Genomic DNA, 24,705 nt, shown 5'->3' with positions numbered 1-24,705 from the left:
TTTTCAGCTGCGAAGCAAGCCTCTAGCAGGCAAAGCAACCCTCCTACCACTGCTTTGGCTGATCCGCTGCCATTTCCCGCGCTGTCTTCCCCAATCTGGGCTAACGAGGAGCAGCAGCCGCCGCCGGGGAGGGGCGCGTAGGGCCCCTACCTCGTCCCGCCAACCGAGGGCAAATCCGGGCGAGGGAAGGGGGCAGCGGAGCCGGGCGGACGCGCTCTCAGCGCAGCGCTGCCTGGGCCGCGGGAGCCCGGACCCGGCCGCAGCGGGCGGCATCCGCCTGGCAGGGCTTCGCGAAGGCGCAGGGGGGGCTCCCAGAACAATAAAGCACAACAATAAAGTGGGGGGAGGAGAGAAAGACCTTTTCTTTTCCAGGCAAACGGCTGGAAGAGTTCCCGTTTAAATCGGTTATATTAGCGCCGCTGAGGTTTGGCTGTAATGCTAATTATGCAGCGGGGGCAGCGGCGCCCCTATTTTACTTCTTTGCCTTTTCCTAAATAATTCAAAACAAATAAATAAGGTAGGGCAATGGAGCAGGGAGGCAGCCGGATGCGAGCGGCCTCCCCGGTGGTGGTGCACAAGCCCCGTTAGCTCCCGGTAACAACCCTTTTGGCATTAAAGCCCTGGCCCGGGCTGAGCAGAGGGGCCACGGGGCGCTGGGCTGGGGGCGAGACGGAGCCCGAGCAGAGCTCGGCTTTGGATCTGGAGGGGAGGCAGGAGCGAAGAGATGCTGCTGGCGACCCCGGAGGGAGCTGCAAGCCGTGTCCCTGGGAAGGAGAGGGGGAGAAATACGTACCCCCCCCCTTTTGCATCCCCCTCTTGGCACTGGAAAACGGGAATGATTAGCCACTAATGCTCCGTTTGTCAATCTTCGCCCGCTAAAATCCTGGGAACGGGTCTCCTGTGGCCCATCCTGGACAGACTATTGCAGGAGCGTGCGGCGAGCCCATTGCAGGGGCAGAGACGGAGCTGCAGCCCTCCCGCCCTCCGCCGGGTGTTTTGGCTGGCTGGGCTGGTTGCAGGCCTGCAGAGCCCAGCAACGCGCGGGATGAGCGCCTCTCGGCCCAGCGCTCACCAGCCAGGACGGATACAGCCCCAAACGTCCGTCGTTCTCACATCCGAGGGATTTTCTGCCCCCCCCCCCCGGCCCCCGTCTTCTCAGCACGAAGCAATCTTTGCAAGTCGCATGTGCTGCTGGGGAAAGTTCCCCAGCCTTTGCCAAGGCAGGTTTGCTTCGCCCAGCGCAGGCGAGCTCCGTCTTGCTCCGCAAAACCTCCTCCCGGCAAGCGGACCCCGACGCCCGCCCCAGCGCGTGGGGAAACGAGACCCTCCGCGGCAGCGCCCGGGCAGACACTGAGCATCGAGCGTTGTCTCCAGCCGCCCATGTGTCTCGCCAGGTTTTTCTCCCTCTCCCGGGTTTTGGTGCTTTTTCCCCACCGCTCCCCGCACCAGCCCAGAGGAGCTCCATGGGTCCCCATCCTTCTCCCATCACCTCTCACATTAAATCCTGCTGGGTCCTTCAGAGCAACATCTGCCCGGCGTTACCCCAAGCCCTCATCCACCTCCGCTGGCTGATTTACCCCTCTGCTTCGGCCCGGGCCGGGCGGCACCACTGCCTGTTCGCCCTCCCCGTCGCCCCGACCGCCGGCAGCCCCCAAAGCTGCAGCCCCCAAAGCTGCCATCCAGCTGCCAAGCATGCTCGAAACATGTGTCCCCCACCCTGGACCAAAAGGCAATAGAGATCCTGCTCCGCTAGGACCCAGGTAAGTCGTGGGCTACCTGCCTTCCCCAGCTCTGCTCCATGTCTCCGGGCTCGGAGCTCAGCGCTGGAGCGCAGAGCGGAAAACGATTGCGGATTTCTCCGGCGGGAGAACAGGCTCCCCCAGGGGTGCCAGCGGGCACCGGGCGAGCAGAGCCTGGGTTTCGCCGCAGACGTCGATCCCAGCGCTGGCTCCGGCACGCATCCCTCGCTGCCGGGGCCGGGATGCGGCGCGCGGGAGAGCATGAGGGCGTTTGGTCGCGTCCCTCTGCAACAAGCTCGCTTCGCCGTGCAGCCGTCGAGAAACCACGGCGTGAAGACAAGCCGCGCCGTGAGATGCGGAGCGCTCATGCAGCCTGCAGAGCTGCGGGCACGTCGGGCACCGCACAGGATGGCCCGGAGCGGTTTCATGCCATCGCGGGAGCGGGACCGGGCTGGGAAGGACTGGCTCTGCCCCCAGCTACAGCACCGATCCTGGTCTGGCCCTTCGTGGCCTGTCGCACGCCTGAAACCCCAAAGTTCCCGTGTCTCCGTGGGGGCAGACCCCGCTCTGGTTTTCGTGCCTGGCTGCATTTTGCAAGAGCAGAGAGCTGATAACTGAGTGGCAGAAACCCTGCTCGCTCCCAGCTGGGCATGGGCCGTGGAGCACAAATGCCATGGCCAGAGGACACCCCAGAGAAGAGATCGGAGCTGCTTATGGAAAAATAAGGAGGTGTTTCTCAGGCCGAGCCGTGGACTTGGTGGGAGGGACGGGGACTCCTTCTTCAGCCCCTTCCCGAGCGGTCTAGCCTCTCCCCGCTGCCGCTCGCCCGGCGCCAGCCCAGCTTTCCCAGCGAGGAGCAGATGGCCGGTGCAGGCAGCACCGGCTCCGGCTCACGCCAAGCTTTCGCACCTTCCCGCCGGAGACATTTCGGTGCGGCGAGCCCGGCCCCTGCCTCCCGGCCGGGTGTGCGAGCTGCCCGGCATCTCCGCCGGGATGCGTTTCACCCCACCGCCGGGGCCGACGGCTGCAGGCTCTGCCTCGGCGTTTTCCCTGCTTTTTTTCCCCCCTCCCCGTCCTCCGGCTGGGCTTTGAACGCTCTTTCCCTCCTCCCCTGCCCCTCGCTCTTCCCCAGCTGGTTTTATGACCTGGAATGTTTTTGTGAATGGAATATTGTAACCGGATAGGGGAGAGGGAAGGGAGCAGATGGGGAGCACCGCTCGCCCCGGGCGCGGGACGGTGGCCAGCGGGCCGGCCCGGCGCGGCCGAGGCTGAGCGATGCGGCCAGGTGCTGAAGACCAGCCTCGCTTGAAGGTTACCCACCCTCGGAGAAACCCGAGATGGACAAGACCTTGCAAAAGGGCAGACCCGTCCTTGCAACCATCGCCGGCGCTCTGGCACGGCTGGCTTTAAAGGTCCCCACCGCTAGCAACCCCCCCCGAATCGTCTTGGCCCCCGGGGGGGGGCGTTTTGCCACCCGCTTTGCTGCTGCCGGCACCTCGGGGCGAAGCTTTCCCGGGCAGGAGCAGCCCAGCTCTGCTCCTCGGGCAGCCGTTCAACCCGCCTGTGCGGCCGAGCGGCCCCGGGCCAGCTCCCAGCCCAAATACGGAGGCGCTTTGGCCCCGGTTCCTGCCCCGCAGACGCCTCCGAGCCTGTCCTCACCCGGCAGCGTGCCGGGGCCCGTTTGGGCAACGGGGCGCCCAAAGCGACCGCGAGCCCCGGCCCGAGCCGTCGCGTGGGCATCGTCACCCCCCCCCCCAACTCCGGCCCTCCTGCCGCCTCCGCAGCCGTCTCGGCCCGGGCTGGGGAGACGCCGGGGGTGCCGGGCGCCCCCCCGCGCCGGGGCCGAGCAGAAACCCCCAGGACACCCGCGCATTCCAGCGGCTTTACCCCGCGGAGTCGGAGCGGCTGGAGAATTCCAACTATTCCAGCATCTTTATCTTTTTTGGCCACAGTCGCTCTTTCGGCCACGTTATAAATTAAGCTGCTTTTGCTTTTAACCTCCTCCAAGCTGCACCTTTTAAGCCCCCTCCCCGGGGCCGCGGGCAGCCCGTGGGCTGCTGCTGGCCGGGGCGCTCGCCCGAAAGGGCTGCCGAGCGCCGGCGAGCCGCGTCCCCGCTCCCTCCCTCCGGCTCGGCGCACGGTGCCAACAAAGGCTCCTTGCAAAAGGAGCTTGTCATTGCTGACGGATGACGTGGCCGCGCGGCGGCTGGAGCCGGCGAGCCGGGATGTGTCTGAGCGCGGCTTAGCCGGCCACCTGGATGGCACTGGCCGGGCAGCGCGGCGGGGGCTGCCGGGCTCCGCGCGCCCGCCCGGCTCCGGGGACCGCCCGGGCACCCGCGGGAAAACCCTGCGGAAGCGGTTCCCGTAGGGAACGGCCGCCCCTGCTCGGAGCAGAGACCCGGACCGGGGCCTTGCTGCCCCCCGGGAAGGAGGGCGTCCCCGCTTCGGAGGGGTCTGCCGGCGGCGAGGGATGACGGACAGGCAGCTCTGGTCTTTGAGCGCCGAGAAATAATTCTCTCCGTCCTATGTGGCTTCCTACATAAGGTATCAGTGCTGCTCTTGATTAGAGCAAAGCTTCCCATATTACAGGCTTTTGGCTCCAGGGAGGAACAAGTTGGCCAATTGCAATTATTAAGACATTTAAAGTGCATTTAACCCAGGAGCCCTTATTTTCCCCTTTCAATGTAACCACTAATTCCTCCTAAATGGTCTGCTCTGCGCTCACAACCAGACAAAGGCTTTAATGTTCGCCTGAAAAGGCTTATGGCACAGGCGCTGCGCGCGGCCGAGGGGAGCGAAACGGAGGGCTGGGGCGGCCTCCGAGGGGAAAATCCAAGGCGGCGACCGGCAGCGCGGCGCGGAGCCCAGCCGCCGCGGCCGCCCCGCGCGTCTGCCGGGCCGCCGGCCCGCGAGCGCCTCCGCAGCGCGGCGCGACCTCGCCGGGCAGCCTCGTCCCCGGCGGGCGCCCGGGGCAGCCGCGAGCCTGCGCTGCTCTCACCCCCTCCGGCTCTCCGCGCGCCCCCACGTTAATACACGGGGCCGGATCCTGAGCTCGCCGCGTTCCCGGGCTGGAAACGCAGGGATGAAGCGGAGCAAGACGAGGACCGGCGTGAGGAAACGGTTGCAGCGCGTGCAGCATCGCGGCCGCAGGAGGGGAGCCAGCCTCGCTGGGGAGCCCTGCCAAAGCCACCCGGGACTTGATGCGCCGGGGTGGCGTGGGGACAGCCGGGGAGAGCCCCCCTCTCCCGGCCGCCCGCCCGCCGGGCACGGGGCCTCGGAGCTCGCCCAGGAGCCACGCTTTGGTCTTTTTTCCAAGGCTGGGTTTTTTAGTCTGCTTTCTTGCTAACCGCTATTGAATCCCCCTCAGGCAAAAGCCGTGGCGGATGCATAATCGAGGCCTGGAAGCGATGGATTTGTACCAGGGATGAACCTGGAGCTTTAGTCTATAATAACGTTACTGTTTCCTCGCAAGCCAACCAGCAAGGGAGGCCTCACGAAATGGTCCACGTCCAAAGCAAAGAGCTCCTCGGGAAGGAGCCCGGCTCCGTCCCGCCTCCGACGGCTTTTACAAGCCGGCATCGCCGCGATTAGCACCCCGTGCCCCGCGGGCTCCGCTGCCTTGGCCAGTCGCCTTCTTGAGGCTTAAAATGCCGGCCTGGATTTATCACCTCCGAGGGGATCCGCGGCCCCGTTGGGACGCCCAGCTGCTCAGATACTTACGGATTTCTTCACACGTAATTCCTCCAAGAGAAAGAGACTCTCGGAGGAAGTTTTTCCAAGCCCTGGCTTGTCTCCGGGCTCCCATTCCCAGCTGAAGTTATCGCCGTGTTTGGGCCCGATGGGTAAAACAGATGCAGCAGCAGATGTGAAAGTCATCGGCTCCTTCGGGGTGGGGGAGAGACAGGCCAAAAAGCGGAGCGGCCGGGCCAAGCGGGGTGGGAGTGTGGGGGGGGGGGGGGGGGCCACGTTTCTGGCGCTCGGGAACCAGGAGGCAGCTCTGCAGCTCCCGAGGCAGAGCCCGGATCCGGCCCCTTTCCCGCGCGTTTGTTTCCCAAACAACACCACCAAATTGATTGCAGATTCCAGCCCGGGTGGGAAATAAAAAGAAATCAAACCCAAATCCTTTGACTACGGAGATTAAAGGGAATCAGAGGCCAAACACACAGTCAGCACCCAGCTCCTAGCACTCACGTGACAGAGGCTGCTTTAAACCCAGGCTGTAATTAAACAGCTGTGTTTTCTTTAAAGTACAACTCAGGGTTTGTTTAAACACCGTACTTGTAAAGCATCCGAGATTTCAAGTGAAGGGACTTCTAAAAACGTATTTTGCGGGGGGGGGGGGGGGGGGGGGGGGGCCTGACTTTGTGACCAGTGGCAGGGGCAGGAATAAAAGGCAGCAGAATATCGGGGTGGGGGGAAGAGAGGAAAACTGGCTGGCGGAGAAACGCACCGCGGCACGAGGAGGTGCGGACGCGCGCCGGGTCCGCCGTCCTTCCAAGGCGCTCCCGCCGGCGCAGCGGGCGAGTAGCCACTGCCAGCAAGCTCAGGGTTAAGGCTCCAACCGGCCCCTCCGCTAAGAGCTGAGCACCTTTAACGGTTTAATATTAACCCGAGCGTGACGGCAGGAGTTCAGCAGAGCTCTCAGCCTTGCAGAGGGCTCCGGTCCCCGGCGAGCTGGCTCAGCAGAAAGGGCAAAACCCGACAGCGAGCCCAGCTTGGCCGTATGGCTCCAGCATCCGCTCCGGCTGGGCGAGGAACGGCGGCGATGCCTGGCCCCGGCGAGCGGGCGCAGCCCCCCCGGCCGTGCGTGCACGCACGCGCACGCACACACACGCGTGCCAGGAGGAAGCGCGCTTCTGCTTGGAACAGGGAGCTGCCCAGCTCGGCAGATAGTCAATACCTAATTTGAGGTTTAGCCTTTCCACCGTTTCCCATTCGTTTCAGAAAATGGATTGGATTCCCACGTCTGCAGCAAGATCGAAAGGGCTCCCATGTCCCCAGGCCCCCCCCGTGCAGTCCCCGCAATCAAGGGTGGCAGGACAGAGGCTGCAAGACTCTCCCTCCCCGCAAGTCAATGGCATTAATGGGAAGTCGATCCGATTGCTAACGACCGCTCCAGTTTTGACCTTCAAGTGGGCCAAAGTATGGAGCTATTTTGTTAGGAAAATTGCAACTTAAGCCTGCTGGCTGGTTCAGAAGGCTAATTGCAGAGTGTGGAGTCACTGGCAACTGAAAATTGGGGTTGCTGGTGCAAATCCAGACTGGGTTCCAGGTTCCTGGTGCTGCTTCAGCCTCTAAAATACAGCCGAGCTGGATCTGGCTGCAACCGTCTCCAGCTCTCCAGTCCTCCCCCAGCACCCTCTGCCTGGGCACGGGTCCCTGCGTGGAGGGGTCCACCCTTCACATCCCGCTCCCGCTGCCTGTCCCTGAGCATCGCCGCTACGAACCGTGCTCTCCCAAGGCGCCTGGGCTGCAGCTCGCGTTGCAAGACAGCGTCTGACCTTCTGTCGCGAGCATTACGGCAGCACGGTGGTCCTCCACCTGGAACCGCGCTCGTGGCTCTGGAGGATGCGCGAAGGGCAAAGCGCACAGGTGCCGTGCACGGCAAAAACCGCCATCCCCCGTGGCAGAGCCCTGCAGGAGCAGAGCCAGCCTTGCTCGCAGAGCAGCTTTCTCCATGCTGCACCGATGGGCTTACCTATCCCCCCGGGATCCCGCTCACGGGTTATGGTGCCCACCACGCCGCTTGCGGACGGGTCATCGTGCCAGGGCACACCCAAAACCCGCCACTTCGCACAGCGGACGAGAAAGGCCCGTGTATCGCCGGGAAGGACTCGTGCACCCGGGCGCTCCCCCACCCATGGGAAACCCCGGCTGTCCCCCCGCGGCAGGCTGAATATTTGGAGGGTTGCACCCAGGCTTGGCCCAAGCAGCCCATGGGCTGCGAGCCTGTTTTTGGGGACAGCCGGTTGCAAAGGTCACTGTTGCCCTCTACTGGTCCAGGGACAAGGCAAGCTGGGCCAGCCCGGTGCTGATGCCCAAGGGCCTGGCGGCCAGGAGGGCAGGGGCATTTCTGCCCCGCAGCCCCCAGCCCGGTCACCCAGCGATGGGGAGGGAAGGGCGACACAGGGTTCCCGGCTGCAGCAGGATGGGAAACAGGCTCCCCCACAGCCATGCAGCCCATAGGCATCCCTTGGGGAAAACAAGCCGAAAATGGGAAAATGCGGAGCATGTTGCCAGGGAGAGCGCACAGAGAGGGGTCGGGGAGCCGCGCTCATGGCTGCCAGCCGCCAGCCTGGGGGAGCAGGGCTGCAGGGGTAAGGAAAAGCAAGCGGCCCCGTGCTCCCCGCTGCGCAGGGGCTGCGCCGCTTCCGCACCGCAGCGTGGCACGGAGGAGGTCGAAACCATGGCGTTTCCCTTCTGCTCCCCTTTCCCTGCACCGTGATGGGAGCTCGTTTCTGTCTCGGCCTTCATCATCCCGTCTGCCGCGGAGAGCATCGAACGGGGCCGGCGCCGAGCAACGGCGTCGGCGCCCGTGACAGCTGCCGGACGGCCGCGAGCCTCGGAGCTGGCTCCTGCCCCGAAGGGTGCAGCGGCGTGCTTTGCTTTGCTTCCCCTCTCTAGGAAAAAGCAGGGAAGAAAAGCAACAGGCAGCTCGGTCACACACGCGCCAAATGCGCCCGTGCTCAGCCAGACTGCCGCCACCCCGGGCAAGCTTGCGCGTGTGTTATTCCAGCGCCTGGGTGCTTCCAGATACATGTCATCTCTCACATAAGATTTTTCTCTCCCTGGCGCTTCAAAGCCAGCCACTGCTGGCTGAGCCTGCAGAGAAACTCAGCCCAGCGGAGGCGACAAGTCCTGCGTGGAAAATACATGATATCTCCCTCCCGGGGGGGACCGTAACCTACCTGCCCTGCCGCAGGCAGACCCCGGCCCCTGCCGCTGCCGCCCGGCCTCCAGCACCGCCCCGGGCGCTGGCTCTCCAGCCCACCAGGTACCTCTCTTGTCCTTCCCTTTCTCCAAGCTCAATATTTCCCCTCTCGCAAACAAATCAATACGAGGTACTTGCAAGCTAGAAACCAGAAGGCAAAGTCCGCGGCTTGCTAAACTCGAAGCCGTAATTGCAGTCGCTGGAGGAGAGCCGACCCTCCTCGGCGCGCCTGGCTGCCAGCTGCCGTCGCCGTGGGTCTCTGGGCTCGGACGCGGGGCCGTCCGCTCACCCCAGCCGGGCCGGCGCCTCTGCCCCCCAGCCGGCCCCGCGCCAGGCTGCCAGGCCGCGACAAACAGCCACCGCTCCCCAAAAGCTGCCGGAGGAGGCTGGCTAACGGTGGACCGCTGCTCCACGCAGCAGAGAACAGCTGCTCCCGGTGGCAATCCCTCCTTTAATTCCCCTCTCTGGAAAAAACATGGGTTTTCCAGTAACCCAAATCTTACCGTGGTTTCCCCTTCCCCGTGTCCTAGCGCCGGTCCCGGGGTGCTCTGTCTCAGCCGGAAAGAGCAGCCCTCCTGCAGGTGCCAGGCTGCAATTCCCTGCTCCCGGTCCCGCGACAGCCTCGCGTTCCCAAAAGGCACAGGAGAAGGGCCGAGACAGGGGGATCCAGCGTGGCACGCGTCGTCCCCAGCCGTTGGGGACGGAGGAGGACGACCGGCATGATCCGCGCCGCGGCCTCATGCGCCGGGGCTCTGGGCGCCGGGAGAGCCTGGGGCCCAGCGGGATCCGAGGCCGCCCGAGAGACGGGGGGGCCCCTAGGCCGGGGAGGGGGATCTGTCAGGATGCTGGGATGGGGGATCCCTCGGGATGCCAGGGAGGGGGATCTGTCAGAACTGCAGGGAGGAGGGACGCTGCAGCACCCCGGCAAGGAGGATCCTTCGGGACCCTGGGATAGAGAGATCCCTCGGGATGCCAGGGAAGAGGGGTCTGTGGGGACCCCAGGGAGGAAGGATCCCTCGGGACCCCGGGGAGGGGGATCCCTTGGGACCCCGGGGAGGGGGATCCCTTGGGACCCAGAGGAGGGGATCCCTCGGGACCTCAGGGTGGAGGGATGCTGCAGCATCCCAGGGAGGTTTGTGACATTGGCACCGGCATCAGCTGTGGCGGGGGGGTGGGCAGTGGGGACGGGCCCACCTGCGGATCTCGGGATCCAGGTAAGACCCTCTGCCAGGTGGGCGAGAGGACGGACCGGGGAGGAGGAAGAGGAAGAAGGAGGCCGGGAGCTGGCAGAGGCCCAGTTTCCCTGGGAGACCTAAGGCAGGTCTGCAGGCAGCGGCGGGCTCTGTTGGGAGTAGCCATACCAACGGGGCCGGGGCCAGAGCCGGAGCCGGAGCCGGAGCCAGAGCCGGAGCCCCTGCCGCCCTCCCGGCACCGCCGCTCCGACCCAGCGGTCCCGACCCACCGCAGGGCCAGCCATGAACGCCGTCCTGGCCAGGTAAGGTGACCCGAGGGGTTGGCGTGCGCCTCGTCTCCCTTTACCCGCACGTCCTATCCCGTGCTTGTGAAACCCTGCTAATAAGCATTAAGAAGAAAGCCAGCTCGCTTGGGAAGGAAAAAATCTGTAGGGTTACAATAAAGACAGCAGGACACGATGACAGAGCAAGAGAGGGTGTTATCTCGGGCACGGTGGAAGGAAACAAAAGCTTTGAGGGAGGGAGGTGGAGAACAGGGCTATTTTCCCCTGGAAAACATAAGTCTGCTGGGCTGAAGGTCAGGAGAGGTCTGTAGCAAACCAGCTTTTAATTGGAAACGAGCACAGTAATCATGCCTGTCCGTGGGCGCCTGGGTGACGACGCTGCGAGCTGACTGCCACGCTGTCTGCCTTACAGCCTCACTCCTATGCCAAATACATGTTTTTTTTTTTTTTTCTCCTACCAGCTTAATAAGTGACAGCACATCCTCACAAGGAAAGCCACGTGTTTGTAAATGCAGCCCATCCTGCAAGGCTTTAAAGGGAGGAAGCAGAGAGAAAAGCAACCCACTATCCTGTTACCTCCCAGCAAGAGTGAGAGGTGGAGGAGAGATATCCTGTTTGGCTTCGGCGTTTAAAGACACATGAAAAACCCATAATTTCCTAGAAACTTTGCATCTGTTGGAGCTATGAGGCTGCTCTAACAAACATGCATTGCACTATATTGGGTCCATACGTTATATTGTGCAACCCGAGCCAAGATCTAGCTGTGGGATTTGCAGGGTCTCATCAGGAGAAAGCACCAGACCCAAGAGGTTCCCAGGCAGCTAAAACCGGGCTGCAGCGTCCTTCCTCCCCCCAGGTCTTCCTCCAGGGGCAGAATTGGTGGCAAAGATGCCCATGCTACCCAGCAGGTAGATCTGATGGGCTACATCCTTTCCCTGGTCCTGGGGAGGATGGAGGGAGGATGCCAGGCTGCAAAATACACGTGTTTTAGTTCCCAAGAGATCATGGCTCCACGCAGGGCCTCCCAGCAGCCCAGCCGCCCCAGGACAGCCCCTGGCCACCCCATCTGACATGTCAGCCTTTTGGTCCATGCCCCTCAGCATCCTCCTACTGGTGCTAGAGTCCCTCATCCCCAAATTGAGTGTCTCCTAGGGCTGCTGTCAGGCCCCCCTGCTCTTCAGGCTTGCCTCACCTTTCCTTCACCCATCACTGTGCGTTTTGGCTCTTCCCACCTCTTCCTTGTTGGCCCCGGTTCCTTCCTCTTGTTGGTCTCCAGCTCATCAGCAGCAACGAGGTGGGCATGACCCTGCATTGCATACAGCAGCGCAGCCAACTGGAGCAACAGCACTGCTTGCAAATGATTTATTTTTGGCACAGGGTCACTGAAAGCAAGGAGGAGGGAACAGCAGTTAACTGGAGCGCCAGGACCTGAGAAATTTAAGGCCCTGCTAGTCATTTGTGGCAGCATGTCAAGGCTGCACGGTGGAGACCGAGCAAGAGGGGGATCAGCAGGTTTTACAAGGTGATGCACAGCGGCCAAAGCCTTGGCAGAGCTGCTGGGAAGAATGAGATGGAGAAGCAGGCTGCAGCTGCATCCCTCCATCGGTGCTGCTTTTACAGCAACTGCAGAGGTCTGACACATCTAGCTCAGGGACGGGGTTTTTGGGTGGGGAGAGCCAGCTTGGCATGTTCATGTAAAGGAAAGCTCATCAACCCAGAGCCCACCAGCACCACCTGCACCATGTAGCAGGGAACGTGCCAGGAGCTGCAGGGAGCCACAAGGAGCACGCAAGGCTCCTAACGGCTCCTCGGCCGTGCATTGATCAGATGGGGTCTTGGCTTTGCAGCTTCAGCAGTTAATTTGACAGACAGTTGTTTCAGGCCCAGCTCGGGAAGTGAGTCGTCAAGGTGAAGAGCAGCCCAGTCTGTGCAAGCAATTCCTAACTGTGGCTATGCAAAAGAGGGTCTCTTGCCTGCACAAGAGATGCATGTAAAGCCTTGTGGCTCAAATTCCCCATGCAGACTCAGGGCAGTGTTGCTGGCAAATCCAGCTAACGCCACTACCCCTTTCTTTTCCCACCCAGGGACAGCCAGGTGAAGATCATGGAGAAGACAGTGGCCAACGCAGAGAAATACTTTGGCCGGTTCTGCTCTCTGATGGCTTCCTACACCCGGAAAGCAGCCAAGCTCCGCGACAAGTCTGATCTCCTGGTGAAGCAACTCATTGACTATGCAAATACCGAGAGCCCTGAGCTGCGAAACACCATGAAGAGCTTTGCGGAGGAGTTAGCCAAAGTGCAGGATTACAGGCAGGCTGAGGTAAAGAGCGGTCGAGACCACAACCCCCTAACAAGGTCCTAAGCAAATACGTCCCAGATGTGGGCTTTCCCATCAGGAAGCAATAAACACACACTAGCAATAAAGCGAGCAGCAAGTACTCTGCCGGGTCTGCTCTGGCGACCGGTGCGCTCCTGGGAGGGACGTGCTCCGTCCCGCCCTCACCATCCCTGGCCAGAGACGCCAGTTGGTGCAGTGCATCCCTGCTCCTTCCAACCCGGGAGGACAAATCAAGCCAAGGGTTTGACCTCCCTCCCTGCCGGAGATGACAGCCCGTCTCTGAGCGTTTTGGGGCGGTTCCAGCCAAAAGGGGAGGAATGTCCACCCCCTTACCTGTACCACCTCATGGTGCGTGGGACACCTGGACGTAAGCGGGTCTTTCAAACTCCCTATTTGGCACCATCAGCTGTGAGACCTCGAGACCTGGGTCTGGTTTGAACGTGTTGGTTGGAGGCTGTTGGCTTGGTCCTGTTCATGCCAGGCCAGTGGCTCTGCCTTTCTGCTTGGCAGCTAAATATCTCCTTTCCTTGTAGATAGAGCGACTGGACACGAGGGTGGTTGAGCCCCTGAAGCTCTACGGCATCCAACTGAAGCAGATCCAGGTAAGCCCCTGTGAGGCCACGGTGCCAGTCCCAGCCGGGCCGTACGCAAATGCCCCTGTTATTTTCCAGACAGAGCTCAAGAGGTTCAACAGCACCCGCAGCAACGAGATAAAGCAGCTGAAGAAGCTTGTGCGGCTGCGACAGAAGGCACCGTTGGACCGGCAGGTCATCGTATCCTTGCTGGTAGAGGACGGGCAATCGCCTGTCTGCGGGGATGTAGGCAGATGTGATGCTGCTTCTCCATATCCCTTTTCCTGACCCAGGAACCCAACAATCCCAACCCAGGGGGGATTTAGAGTCAAGACTCTCCATCTTGTCTTGACCAAAGCACCTTCCTGGTGAAGGGCCGTTTCTAAGAGGCCAGAGCAGTGGGCTTGAGTTGGCCTCCTGAGGACATTTTTTTGGCTGCCTTAGCAGCAAAGAGGCTGCACACTCTGTCTCCAGCTGCATGCACAGACCCCACCACCATCCTCCAAACGTCTTGATTTATGTCAATGCAATTCAAGTCACATCATAAAAATATTAAATCCACACAAATTTCATGAAAAGCATGGCTGGGGACTGGAACAGGACCTTTCTAGCCCCCTGCCATAGCAAAAGCTATTACTTGGACCCCTCCTTAGCCATTAGGGAATCCAGCCTGATGGCCGAGGGATGGGGATATCCAGGCTGGGAAGAGATACAGGCCCTGGGAAGCACAAGCTGATGGAACAGCACAGTAAATAAAAGCAAATCCCAGTAAAGAAAAGCACTTTCCCTGGCCAGCCTTTCCTTGACACTTTCTCCAGGCCCAGGTAAGCACCAGTTCCTGCTAAACTGCAGCAATCCTGCGGCCAGGAAAATATGCTCTGGGATGGGCAATGGGCACGACTGAGATGAACCCCCAGAGTAGGACAGTGAGGACAGGCCTGAAATGGGCTTCATCCTGCATCCCGTCACAGCCCTGGCATGCTCGGGGTCTGACTCCTTCCAGGAGTGTCCAGAAGGAAAATTGCTCCCATTTTTAGCTGAGCAGCTCCCTTACCTTGGTGGCTGTTACAGAGGAGACAAGTCCCTGGCTGAAAACTTCATCCAGCATCTGCATCGCTGGAGAAACACATAAAAGAGGGGGAAGGACCTCCAAAAGAGAAATTCCTTCCCGCAGGCTGAATCCAGCATGCATCGAGCCATGGCGGACACCAGCTACACCTCCAAGCGCCTGGAGGAGACCTTCGACTGCTTCCAGAGAAAGAAGCTGAAGGATGTCCAGGTACCAGCTGCTCAGCCTGGCTGGGAGAGCCGCTGCGGCTCGGCGGCTTCCCTTCCTTTTCCAGCCCCTGGGGAAGCCGTCCGGGATCGTGCTCACGCTCTACCCTACCTGCCTTCTCCGCAGAGGATTTTCTCAGATTTTGTTGCTGTCGAAATGATTTTCCATGCCAAAGCCCTCGAGGTCTACTCTGCTGCCTTCCAGAGCCTGCACAGCTACGACAGCGGGAAGGACATGGAGGTACGTGGGTTTGAATCCCTTGCTAGAAAGCCCAGATCTCCAAACGGGCCGCCGTCAACCAGAGAGCTTCTCGCCACCCCAGGCCCCATCCCTGGGGAAACTGAGGCAGGGAGGGCTGTGCTCACCGGTCATTCAAAGCTACAGCTACACCCGAAGCCACACTTGGCCCTGCACAGGTGCTCTCTGCATGCTGACAAACTCGCCCCTGGCCTGGGCCAGCAAAGGCACCGGCTACGAGCCACCGGGGACGGCTGTGGGCGGCGAGGAGCACACTGTGCCTCGCAGAGGGTGACTTTGCCCCTGGCCTCAAGGCAGCCGTTGCAAGCTGGTGCTTCTTAATCTGGGGATGTGTAAATTGGGCAGCTCTCCAGCCCTCTGAGCTGTTTTGCATTTAGGCTCTGCCGGCTGTTAGCTACTGCATCCAGGGCCGAGGCAGAAGCAAGTCTTTCTGTCCCCACCGGCTCTGTCCCACACGCAGGGTCCCCTTAGGACGGTGCCATCACACCTTGTCTCCCTGTCACATTTAGGATTTTCGAGCAAAGATCCGTGCAACATCAGGAGACTACAACCCGCACCCGGTCCACACCACCAGCCCATCGCCCTCCCTGCCGCGGTCCCTGGGGGGCCAGGTGAGAGGCAGCCCCATTGCACAGCATCCCCGGGACTGTTCCTGGAGGAAACCCCCGCTCCCATCCTCACCGCTCAGGCAAAGACCATGAGGCAGCTCTGGGCTCCCCGTGTCTGAGCCTGCCTTAGGGTTGCATCTGGGTTAGGCTCTGCAAGCAGCCGGCTCTGCTCCTCCTCCCTCGCCGGGAGCTCGGATGCTGCCCACACACGGGGACGTGCTCCCCGTCCCCAGTCGCTCACTATTTCCAAATCCCACTTGAAGCTCAAAACGCACCCGCTGGGCAAAGGCTCCGGTGTGACTCACTCCTCCCCGCCGGCAGCACAAGGCAGCTAAGCCCAGGAAACCCGCAGGCACCGTTCCCAGCCGGCTCCCCGCAGGCACCGAGCGCGCGCCACGACGGGAGCTCGCCTCGTCTCCGTGCTGCCGTCCCCTCTGCAGGGCAGGCTGCTCTCCAAGCGGAGCATCCCACGTGCCCTGGCTTCCCGCAGCCTCCCGCAACCTGCCGGCTCCGGCCACCTGCGGCATCCCCTTCCCCAGCGCCGTGCTTTGATCTGCCTCCAGCTCGCAGCTCTCCTCTGAGATATCATCCCTGGTTTCTCTCCGTAGGGACTTCCCAGCCCACGGGGGTAGAAACAGGTCTGCATCCCCCCGTGCAGCCCGATGCCGCTGCAGGAACAAGCAGCAGCTCCTGAAGTTGGCCCTGTTTCTACCTCGATCGCCCAGCTACAGGCACTGCCCGTGTGGCTGATCTGCTCTCCCCTAAGATAAGCTCAATTCCTGGAGCACTCGCGTTGCCCCAGCTTCTCCAGCTGGGCTGAAGCTCCCTGAGCCTCCTGCTGCCGGCTCCAGCAGGGATCACAGCTGGGATATACCGACACTTTCTATTCAGATGTGCAAACACTGGCAGGTCTAAAGCCGTTGTTTAGTCAGGGCTAACAAGGCTGGCAGGGCTCTAATAAGCCCCAGAGGCTCCGAGACGTTCACATCTTGACCTGCTTTGTTTACCAGCGAATACATTTATCTCCTGCGCACGCAACAGCCGGGCGGCTAGTGGCTGAGTGCAGATGGCATCTCCGGCTCCAGCGAATTCACACCCAGGGCACTGCAAAGCTTGAGGGCTTTTATGGTGGCCGGCTCAGCGTGCCGCGGCTCAGCGTGCCGCAGCTCGCTGCTAGGTTTCAGTCCAGTGCAAATCGTGCACAGCTTAATGGTTGCAGGGGTTGCCGCTGCCTCCAAGTCGGAGCTGGACCGAGGCGTAGGGTCTGCTTAAGTATCGGCCGTGTGGCCGCAGTGCTGTGTGATGGGTCTCCATCCCTCAATGCTAGAGCACTCCAAGCAGCTCCTGGAGAGCAGTAGAGGATGGGGAAGACCTTGGGGAGTCCGGGCTGCAGGACCTCAGTGACACCGAGTGTGCCCTGAGCAGACAGTAACTGGGGCGAAGAGCTGGGTAGGCTTATTCTTGCTTTCACTGTACCACCCTTTCTCAAGCGCCAGCCTTGCTGTGAAGACATGACTCTGAAGGACCTGAAGGACCTGAAGGAGCATGCACCCCTGCGCCAGCTCTGGCCCCAGCAGCCCTCTCGGGCGCATCGTTCGCAAGGGGACAGCCCCATGCAACACCTCCCGGCAGGGCTGCCACTGGCCACATTGTGCATCCACCTCTGAGCACTGTTTAGCTTGTGCCCCGGCTCCCTGTGCAACCCCACGGCCGCGGGAGGGATGCTGATCTGGGACGACCCCGTTCCAACATCCCGCTGTGCACGAAACAACCCGCTCCAGAATAAATGACAACCTGCCTGGGGTGCCCGTGAGCCCTGGACACGTGCGAGTGTGGCCGCACTGTCACCTGCTGGTGACGGACAGCTGAGCAGTGCCCCCCCCCCCCCCCCCGCTTCGGCATCACTGCCCAGCTGCATTTTGGCCAGGAGGACCCAGCCTGCAGGACACGGCCCCATGCCGCGGACCCCGTGTCCCCCCGGCTCTGCCCGCCCAGCTCCTGCGGCCGAGGAGAAGCAGGCCCCGGTGATTTCACCCTCCTCCCCCTCCTTCCCTTGCAGGCTGTTCTTCTCCCCCTCTCCTCCTTCCATCAAGCTGCAAATATGCTTTCAGAGCAATAAGACGGCTGTTCAGCCTTTGGAACAAATGTTCTCTGCCAGGCGCCGAGCACCGGGGTGGAGGGGGACTCACACTGATTTAATGACAGTGATTTAAGCAATTTGATCCATTTTTATGGCGCATTTACAGTTAGGGGAAAGGGAAGGGGGAAAAAAAAAAAAAAAGAGGAGAGAGAGCGAGAAACACAGGAGCGGAGCGGAGGAAGGAAAGGTTAGGGAACGCACCCCAGCAGGCGCTCGGAGGGGGGCAGGCTGCCGCGCTGCTGCAAGCTGTTCCCCTCGCCGCGCTGCCAGCACGAGCCCTCGCCAGCCTCCTGCGCCTTGCTCCGAAATCTGTCTCTTGTCAGCGCCGGCTCCCCGGGGGCTGCGGCTTGTCAGAGCGGCGCTTCCAGCGCCGGGGAGTGGGCGCGGGGCCCGGGGTAGGGAGCAGGGTCCTGGCCGCTTCTGGGTACCTGCAGCCTTAGGGGCTGTCGCTGGACGAGATGCTTGCATAAAAGCACGGCATCGGCCGGCAGCAGCACGTCTGCGACAGCGGCGAAAACAGGTCTTTGAGCATAGCCAGCTCAGCAAAACGCCAGGCGCAGCAAGCCTGTCACATTGCCGCGCTGAGACCTGGCCTCTTCGTTGCACGTGCTCTGCACAGCTCGAGCCCGTCCCCGTTCCCGAGCGCGGAGCACAGCTGTTCGCCGGGGCCGGGAACGATGAGAGGTTCCCATCTGGCTTTAATAGCGCGCAGAAACGCCAGCCAGACGAGGTCCGTGCGGCCGCGTCCCGCCGCGTCCGGCACCTCGTGTCCTGCCCCCCCCGCACGGAAACGCTGCCGAGCTCGGGCTGCCGTTGCTCCGGCGCAGCCGGCCCGTCACCGGCCAGGCCTGACCCCCGTTATCGCCGGGGTGCTGCAGCTCCGACGTCCCTGCCACGACACGCCACCGCAGCCGCCTTCGCGGCGGCCCCGGAGCCGAGGGATCGATGGGCTATTGATGCGCGCATCATGTGGCATTTACCGGTGGCTGCGCTGGCAGTTACAGCGCATGTGACTGATGTTGGGAAAGGGGGAGGTTTGACGGATCACCCTGGCGTCGCCAGCACGGACCGGGCCAAGGAAACGGAGCAGCGCAGCCGGGGAGGGAGGAGAGCCGGGGGTCAGCCCAAGGGAGCCCCCGGCTCACCGGGCGGCAGCACACCTGCGGGAGGATTTGCAAGGGCAGGAGCAGGGCGAGCCATTTCAGTACGGGAGCCGCTGCTGCAGGCCAGGCGCCGCTCCTCCGTCGGGAAGCGCAGGCAGGAAGGAAATCCCACGGGAAAGCCTACGGGATGAAGCCTGGCCGCTACGGAGGCGCTGATGCTCGCTACGCCGCAGCATCCCGCGACGCCAAGAGGGTTTCTCTCCCGCAGCTCTGCGCCACGCGCAGTGGGGCTTGCCAGGGCTCCGGTTCCCACGCAGCCTAATAAATCCCTCCTGCTCTCGCGGGGCCGGGGGGAACGGCCGCCCGGCTGGCGGGAGGGCCCCAGACAGGTCCCTGGACAGGCGCTGGCTGTGCAGGGGTGCCAGAAGGGGTGCTGGACCCGGGGACCCCTCAGCATGCAGCAGGGCACAGACCCCGACTGGGCTCTAATCCTAGACCTGGCTGGATTTTAAGCATGTGCTTAATGCCCAGCAGAGCAATCAGCAGGTCTAAGTGTATGCTTAAGAGCGTATTGCAACTGGGGTCTCAAATGCGAATTTAAGCTCGGTGCTGGGGGTGATCTCCAAATGCTGGTTCTGCTGCTGGTTAGTTGAGCTTTGGACAAGCAATTTGGACAAGCAGGGCGTTCGGTGACCAGGCAGCCAGGATACGTGCTTTCTGGGCTATTTGCAAAGTGCCCGTCAGACTGTATCTAAACTGGCTTCCAAAACAAGCGTCTGAATGGATGCACCCACCCGCCTCCTTCCTCCTCCTCCCACAGCTATTTCTGAACCACGAACGCAAACTCCAAAGGTGCCCGCAGCACTAACGCCAGCCTCCGCGTCACCCCCTGCCCCGCACTCCTGCTCGGCGAGCCGCCCGGCCGGGGGCTCCCGCAGCACCCAGGGGCCCGGCGAGGCCGCGCTGCCCCCCCGGCGCAGCCGCCCAGCCTCAGCCCCTCTGCACCTGGTCACGCAAGGCCGGTTTTAAATGTGTTTCCTACGGAGCTGGTCAGCCCAGCGTGGGCCACTTTTAAGTCGTGCGCCCGTAATATTCATGCGGCAGAGCTGTATGCTGCAATTAAATCGGCCGTTTGTTTTGCAGGCTTCCGTGGTCAGTAGTTTTATGGTACAGTAATTGCATGGTAATGCAAAGGACAGAAAAGATTAACCCCATTTAAGCTAGCGGCGGTGTCGCAAAACGCAGAGCAAACCCGGGGCAGAGGCAGGCACAGGAGGAGGGCAACGCTGCTACATTTGAGATCAAGCAACAGGGCAGCAGCAGGGCAGAAAAGAGGCTGTTCAGCTCCCTGTTCCCGGTCCTGGAGCTCAGGCAGCGCGTCCCAGGGCTGTGCGCAACTGCAAGGTGTGAAACCGTGCTGATCTAGGCCGGGCCTCCAGCAAAAAGCCAGGCCCAGCAAAGCACCGTAAGCTACATCCTTGCAGCAGCTGCCCGCACGGGTACCCGACAGACCCCCTCCCGCGGGTCCCCCCGGCCCCAGCAGGCGGTTTGCGCACCGAAAACCAGCAGGCTGCGGGTGCAGACCGGCTCGCCGGCACAGCCACACGCCGCGGCGCCGAGACCCCGCGGCACGGGCGCCAGGGCGGGAGCGCGAGAGCTGGGAGGCCGCTGCCGCGGGGCGGGCGCAGCCTGCTCGCGGGGGACGGCGGGCTTTAAAACACCTCTCGCGCCAACTGATGGGAAAGCTTGCACCCGTTACCCCGACACCTTAGGCCCCAAACTCACGAGTTTAAGTATTTGCTTATGCAAAAGCTTTAGCACCAAGGCAAGACTCGACCGAGCTGCAGCAGAGCAGCTATCTGTGCTCGCTGCCGCGACGCTTGACGGTGCAGTTTATCCCCCTGGGCCATCCCTGGCCGGTCCCAGCGTTGCAGCTCGTCCCTGCCGGGCTGCTACCGCGCGTGTAGCTCCCTCTCCCAGCATCTCGACGGCTTGGTATAAAGTGAAACGTAGCTGTGGCCTTATACCGCTGGCCGGCCTCGAGGAACGGTGAGAGCGAACCCCATATTGCACCAGGGAAACCGAAGGGAGCCGTTAGTCTTTAAAAAAAAGAAAAACAAACAAAGTTGCGCTGGAGTAAGCTTGGCTTTTGCAAAAACAAACAGCGAGGACCCAGCCTCTGCCAAGTCACCTCGGCTGCAAGCCGCCGGCGGCCACCACGTTAGCCGGCCGAGGCTCGTGGGACCCTCGCGGGAGCGAGACGGGGTGTCCACGGCCCGGGAAGGTGCTACGCAGGGCAAAGCGACGCGACGCTTCCCACCGCGGCTGCCGCGGCCGAGGGCCCTGCTCCGCGCCACGCGACCGGCGCCGCTGACACCAGCCCGTACGTGCTGCTGGTTTCCGCTGGCTCAGGCACGCGCGGTGCAGGAGCAAACCTAGCACAGACTTGCGTTTTTCCTTTTTTTTTTTTTTTTTAAATGCCTTCAAGAAAAAAGATAAAAAGGAGAGAGGAAAATTTAAAAAAAAAAATCCAAGCAGCAAACAAAATAAATCTTCCTCTCCAAGCCAAAACAGAGAGAAAATAGCCAGGAACCTTGGAAGGGGAGCTGTTTATTATAGCTGCGGGATCCGCTGCCAATTTCAGCAGTTGGGCAATTTTCCTTTTTCATCCCATAAATAGACACCCCTCTGCACCGCGGCCCCCGGTGCGCTGGGCCGGGCTGGGCTGGGCTGGTTTCTCCAGCTCGGCTCCCGGCCAGGAACGCGGCCGCGCGCCGGCGAACGCCCCGACCCGCACGCGCGTGCCAACCCCCTCGGGGGCCGCGATAACTCCACGGCGTTGCCGGTCCCGCAAAACCCACCCGGGCCGGCGCCGCGTGTCGGCCGGCTGCCGGGCACGGAGGCGGCCGGCGCTCGAGGCACGGCGCGAGCCGAGGGGTCCGGCCCGCTCCGTGGGAACGGGCGGCCCACGGCAGCATCTGGGCTGTGCACCCTCGCCCGGGGCCGGGCGGCGATTCGGCAACCCGGGAACCGCCGCTCCCTGGCTCCCGCCAGCTGTTTCTCTGCTTCCCATTAGGGCGCAGACAAAGCCGCTCCAGAAAAGCCAGGCTCGCTCCAGCATGTGGCCTTTTGTCTTTCCATTAAAAACCTACAAGAGCGACAAAACTCCCGGGGGGGAGCCGCGTCGCTTCGCCTGCTGGTGGCTCAGCAACAGAGCCGGGTTTGCTCAACGGAAAGGAATCCGCGGGCTGCGAAATCAAATCCACGTGGGAAGCGCCGGCAAGTGAGAAAACATAATTGCGGGGCTGCGTGGTGCCTGCCGGGGCCGGGAGCCGGCAGCGCTACCTGCGGGCGCCGGCCACCGAAAAGCCAGCCTGGGATTTGCCCCCCCACCTTTGCAATTTCGCGCCTGCAGCAGTGGCCGGTATAAAAACCCCGCGGAGAGGAGCCGCGGCGGCTGGCGGCTGCCGAAGAGCGCCCGGCTTTGCTCGCCCCGGTCGGCTCGCCCCCGCGGGACCCTTCGGCCGGCTGGGGCCCCGGGAACCCGGTCCCCCGCTTCGCCTGGGAAAAATTAAATTTCCACTCAAATTTTCACTTCGGCAGCAGGGAGAGCGGCTTCAATTTCCACCTGCTGCTTGGAAGCCTTCGCTTTGCATGGGAGAAGCGCACGACTGCGAGTTTTCAATTATAAAGCACATACATACAAATGCAGTAAACAACCACGCGTATGGATTTTAAGCATAAAAAAAAAAAACAACCCTAAAACCCAAACGAGGGGCACTGAGAAGCAGGCGGGCCGCCCCGGGCGAGACCCTCTGCTGCTGGGGTGGAGCCGGGCCGCCGGGAGCCGAGGGAACGGCCTGGGTGCGCTGGAGCCGAACGCAGGGCGGGCGGGCGGCCCTGGCTCGCGCCTTGCAGTTCGGCCTCTGCCCTCCCCAAAACCAGCCCTGCAGATCCGGCTGGGAACGCGCCAAGGCTGAACTCGAGGGCAGGCGTTAATGCGGCGTGCGGCGCGAGTTTGGGCTCGGTCCTCGGGAGCGCCCGGCCGCGCGCGGCGCTGGGCGGCCGTCCTGGGCGACGCCGGGCGAGCGCTTGCACCGCCTGCCAGAGACGGAAAAAAAAAAGAATTAACGTCTCCTCCTTGAGGGGCTGGGGCTTTCCGATTCGTTCACTTAGGTTGGAAATGGCTCCAGTTTTGATCGGCGGATGTGGAAACCCGGCGGGGAGCGGGGTGCAGACGAGCAGAGCTCAGCACAGCTGGGCTCGAAGGCGGCACCAAGGCGAGCGCCGCGGCTCCTGCGCTTCGTCCCACAGCCGTAAGGGAGGACTCTCCATTGCGGGAGTGTTTTCAGAGCAATTTGAACCTGCATCTATCGGGAACGGCTCTTCCTCAGGGCGCAGGAACGGGCAGCGCGAGGGGCCCGGGATCCCTCTTCCCTCCGGAGAGAGGCGTTCATGGCACCCATGCCCACCCCGGCGTGGCCGTGCACGCTCCGCCCGTGCATGCAAAAACTACAGCACCTGCCAAAAGAGCGCGTGCAAGAGGGTAGTTCTGGGGCAAAAACCAAAGATGCTCCAAGCCACACGGCAAATGCAGGAGCAGGCTCCTTTGGGGCCGGAGGGGGCACAGCGAGAGGGTTTAGGAAGCCCCCCGCGGCTGCACGGTCCTCACGTTGCTCGAGGAGCAGCGGTCAGCGAAATGCTGAATCCTGTCCCCCAGCAGCTGCTTGTACATGCCGGCAAAACCCACCACCTGCGGGAAGAGCGGCGAGCGGCTGCCGCGTCCTTAGCTCGAAACCGCCCCAGGGAGCGAGGAAGCACAGGGCGGCCTTCCTCCCCGGCACTGCACCCCGGCGCTCCACCACTGCGCTTATCCCTGGTTTCTCCCTCCCCTCCTCCTCCTCGCTGTGCACCCCCGATCGCCTTGCAAGCACCCAAGCTCCGCAGGCTGCAGCACCCCGAGGTGCCCATCTGCCGGGGCAGACGCCGGCCGGCCCCCAGAATAGCAGCCGTGCCGAACTGCTGCTGATTTCCCCGAACCACCGGGGAGCCGAGGCTCCTCTGCCAGCAGCAGCTAGCGGCGGCGGCGGCGCCACGGCCTCGGCTGGATGCCACCGTCCCACCCTCCGCCGGCAAGCGGCTCCTGCGTCTTTCCCTAGCGAGGTCCCTGCTCGTGGCAGCTTGGCGCTGGCAGGCGGCCTGGGCTCCCCAAGGCACCGGGTCACCCAGGAGCCGACGGCATCACCCGCCCGAATTTTTTCGGAAAATTCGGTGTCCGCGGCCTCGAAGCCGGAGAGCCGGCGGCGGCGCTGCGAGCCGAGCGCCCGGCACGGCGGCCTCCGCTCTTCCCTCCGCGCCTTTCCCGCACGCGCTGCCAAAACCGCTGCTGGCGGGCTCTGCCCCGCGCTCCACCTCCGGCCCCGCTCGCGCTGCCCCGCTCGGGGCGTTTGCGTGCAGAGCTGGGAGAAGAGGCGATGCCCGGTGTCAGTTACCACCCGCCGCCGCAGCTGCCGAGCGCCGGGGAGCTCGCCGGCCCGGCCACGGCGGCTGGTTGCTGCAGCTGCGGCGCGGCCGGGGACGCCCCCGCGGCCCCCCGCTCGCCCGCCCGCCCGCCGGCACGGCCCTCCCGCATGGCCCGCTTCCCGGCGGCAGGTAACCGCCCCGGGAGCCGGCAGAAACCTCGGCAACAGCAGCAAGAAGAAGAAAAAAAAAATTATAAAACCCACCCAGCCGCGGCACAGAGGTTATCCGGGGGACAGAGCAAATAATTGGCGAGGCGAACAATGCATTTTAATTAAACCTCTGCAGGAAACGAGGGGAGGGAATCAAGTTAATTGCACGGAGCGGGAGCAGGAGATTAAAAACGCTCTTCGCTCCGACGACGGTGGCTCCCACCCGCCTTCGCCGAGCAAAACAAGGCCGCCCGGGGAGGCTTTGCCGGCAGGTCGGGCCCTGAGAGCGGCGCGTGGTGGCGGCGGGGGCGCGCGTGCCGCCGGCTCGCCGTGTGTTGCCGGGCTTGGAGGCGCCGGAGGGGCGCGGAGCCGCTCCCGGGGCCGGGAGCATCCCGGGGAGCTGCGGGGTGGGCAGCGGTCCGGGGCACCCAGGGGACACCCGCCGCCACGGAGGGCGCGGGAAGGGCCCGGCACGCGGTTCCCGCGGCCGCCGGGGTGCTCCCGCCGGGAAAAAGGGGCATTGCTGCTCCTCGGTGACTCCCTACTACGGGAACAGCTGTAGGAGTTACGGGAATAGCGGTGCCGGCAGCCT

General features: G+C 62.8%; 1 protein-coding gene across 1 annotated transcript; it reads left to right on the top strand.

Annotated features, from left to right (window-relative positions):
• The first annotated feature begins 10,145 nt into the window (after positions 1-10,145).
• Positions 10,146-16,865, top strand: CIBAR2 (CBY1 interacting BAR domain containing 2). Its single transcript, XM_068956338.1, has 9 exons — positions 10,146-10,165; positions 12,232-12,466; positions 13,018-13,086; positions 13,156-13,257; positions 13,875-13,880; positions 14,231-14,335; positions 14,459-14,572; positions 15,100-15,201; positions 16,689-16,865. Exons 1-9 carry the CDS (start codon positions 10,146-10,148, stop codon positions 16,863-16,865), a joined length of 930 nt encoding a protein of 309 aa, XP_068812439.1.
• Positions 16,866-24,705: the final 7,840 nt, after the last annotated feature.

This window comes from Struthio camelus, chromosome 10, assembly GCF_040807025.1.
Source record: "Struthio camelus isolate bStrCam1 chromosome 10, bStrCam1.hap1, whole genome shotgun sequence".
Taxonomy (NCBI): Eukaryota; Metazoa; Chordata; class Aves; order Struthioniformes; family Struthionidae; genus Struthio; species Struthio camelus.
The sequence above is the reverse complement of the archived record's forward strand: the minus strand, read 5'-3'. Positions and strand labels throughout refer to the sequence as shown.